The sequence below is a fragment of the Piliocolobus tephrosceles genome, unplaced genomic scaffold (genome assembly GCF_002776525.5).
Source record: "Piliocolobus tephrosceles isolate RC106 unplaced genomic scaffold, ASM277652v3 unscaffolded_24229, whole genome shotgun sequence".
Lineage (NCBI taxonomy): Eukaryota > Metazoa > Chordata > Mammalia > Primates > Cercopithecidae > Piliocolobus > Piliocolobus tephrosceles.
In genome coordinates, this window is record NW_022306787.1 from 1 (window position 1) to 2151 (window position 2151).

General features: G+C 48.3%; 1 protein-coding gene across 1 annotated transcript in view; it reads right to left on the reverse strand.

The window, feature by feature from the left end:
• Positions 1-306: 306 nt before the first annotated feature.
• The window catches only part of LOC113221399 (dynein heavy chain 17, axonemal-like), a gene marked incomplete at its 5' end in the record, with an annotated part of 7494 nt that continues 5649 nt past the window's right edge, over positions 307-2151 (reverse strand). The window contains 3 exons of the mRNA XM_026450727.1: positions 307-413; positions 782-929; positions 1993-2095. Coding sequence (XP_026306512.1) covers positions 307-413; positions 782-929; positions 1993-2095 — 358 coding nt within the window. The remainder of the gene's footprint in view (positions 414-781; positions 930-1992; positions 2096-2151) is intronic.

Consider the following 2151-nt stretch of genomic DNA (forward strand, 5'->3'; position numbering starts at 1 on the left):
ACCACCATCACTACCACTGTCACCACCACCATCATCACCATCACCATTATCACCACCATCACTACTATTGCCATCACCACCATCATTACCACCACCATCACCATTACCACCATCACTACCACTGTCACCACCACCGTCATCACCATCACCACCACCATTATCATCATCATCACCATTACCATCATCACCACCATTATCATTACCATCACTATCACCACCATCGTCAGTCCACACCTCCCTGAGAGCTGTGGTGAGGAAAGCAACTGTGGACTGGGCACTGGGCCGTAAGGCGGGCATGACACAAAGCTACAAGAGCAGTACCTGGAAAATACTGGAGAGGTCCCTGAGGTTGAAGACATAATGAAACTTAATGGCCGTGGGAAGAAATGTTGCCGCAACTTTCTGATGCAAAGCTGTTAGAGGAAAAAGACACGTCGATTCTTATGTACTCTTAATGGCCCCAGGAAGTGCAAGCTTTAAGTTTCTAAAGCCAAGGGACTACAAAATGGTGACAACTGGAGTAAGAAATCTGCACAGCTCTTCGAAGAGGGAGGACGTTTGCTGTTCTCCTTAAATCATTTGTGTATCGAATTTCCTAGCCTCTACCTCCCCATGAAGCAATTGTATTTCACAATTTCTCCTGTTGAAACATAGCATTGTTTTAAAAATATTGATTCAGAAGTACAAATAAAATATTTATCAAGGGAAAATGTAAAGAACCATCAGCCCACAGAGCCGTAGGTTTTACCGACGGGAGAGGGGGTGAGGCCAGCCAGCTTACCCAGGGCCGCGGCCACCAGCTGGTTGCTTATCCTCTGAGTAGCCATGGAGACCGAGCGGAAGGCCAGGTGCTGTGTCAGGATCGTGTTGTAGATGGTGGTGAGGGCCTCCTGGCCGGGGAAGCTCACAGCAAACACGCAGAAATGGCGCTGCCCGGGAACCACCACAAACTCCCGTCAGTCAGCTCTTGGGGACCTGCCTGGGGCCAGGGCCACCTTTGCGGGAGAGTGGCCCCTGTCCTCATGGTCTAAGGTCTTTTAGGCATTGTCAGAATGGGCAGTTACCCTCCTTGTGCCTTGCACGTGGTAAAACCGCATTAAGTATCACTACACATGAAACAGTCACATTTACTTCATGCTCTCAAGAAGAATTTTGGCATAGGCAAGAGAGGGGCTCAGAGCACAGGCCTGGGTTTAAATCCAGGTCTCTGTGTGTTTAGATAACTTAGAGGCAAAGTCTGTCCGGGTAAGGGCCACAGAAAAAATACAGGATGCCCTGCTAAATCTAAATTTCAGACAAACAACAAATCTATCTATCTATCTATCTATCTATCTAGTCTATCTATCTATCTATATTTTAAGAAGAGTATGTTCCAGGCCAGGCACAGTGACTCACGTCTGTAATCCCAGCACTTTGGGAGGCCAAGGCGGGCAGATCACTTGAGGTCAGAAGTTCAAGATCAGCCTGGCCAATATGGTGAAACCTCCTCTCGACTAAAAATACAAAAATTAGCCAGGTGTGGTGGCGCACACCTGTAGTCTCAGCTACTCGGCAGGCTGAGGCAGGAGAATCGCTTAAACCTGGGAAGCAGAGGTTGCAGTGAGCCGAGATCGTGCCACTGTACTCCAAACTGAGCATCACAGTGAGACTCAGCCTCAAAACAAAAACAAACAAAACAACAACAAAAGAACAGTATGCCCCAAATATTGTGTGTAACATACTTAGACTAAAAAAGTATTTATCTGGAGTTCAGATTTGACTGCATTTTTATCTGCTAACTCTGCCAGTTGACCAGGTCACAGGGAAGGCTGGCTAGCTGTCCGTCCTCCCCATGCCCTGGAATTTTCTGATACAGTCTGCAAGGTTAAGGAGTTCTCCAGAGAATGTCAGCCTGCAGCCCTAACATCCTAAACCAAAGTTTTTCCTCTCATTTGCCAGAAGCAAGCCTCAGACTCACGGCAGGTGACGGGAATGAGTGTGGTTTCTGCTTACCTGAAGCCTGGGGTCGATGGTGAAGGATCCAGAAGTGGGGTTCATGCAGGCCACGTACTGACAGTTATGGACGTCTTTTAACGTCAGCTTATGTCTGTCGTACCTGAGGGGGAGACCAGCGTTCATGCTGCACCCCCGGCCTGGAGGAGCCATCCCCTG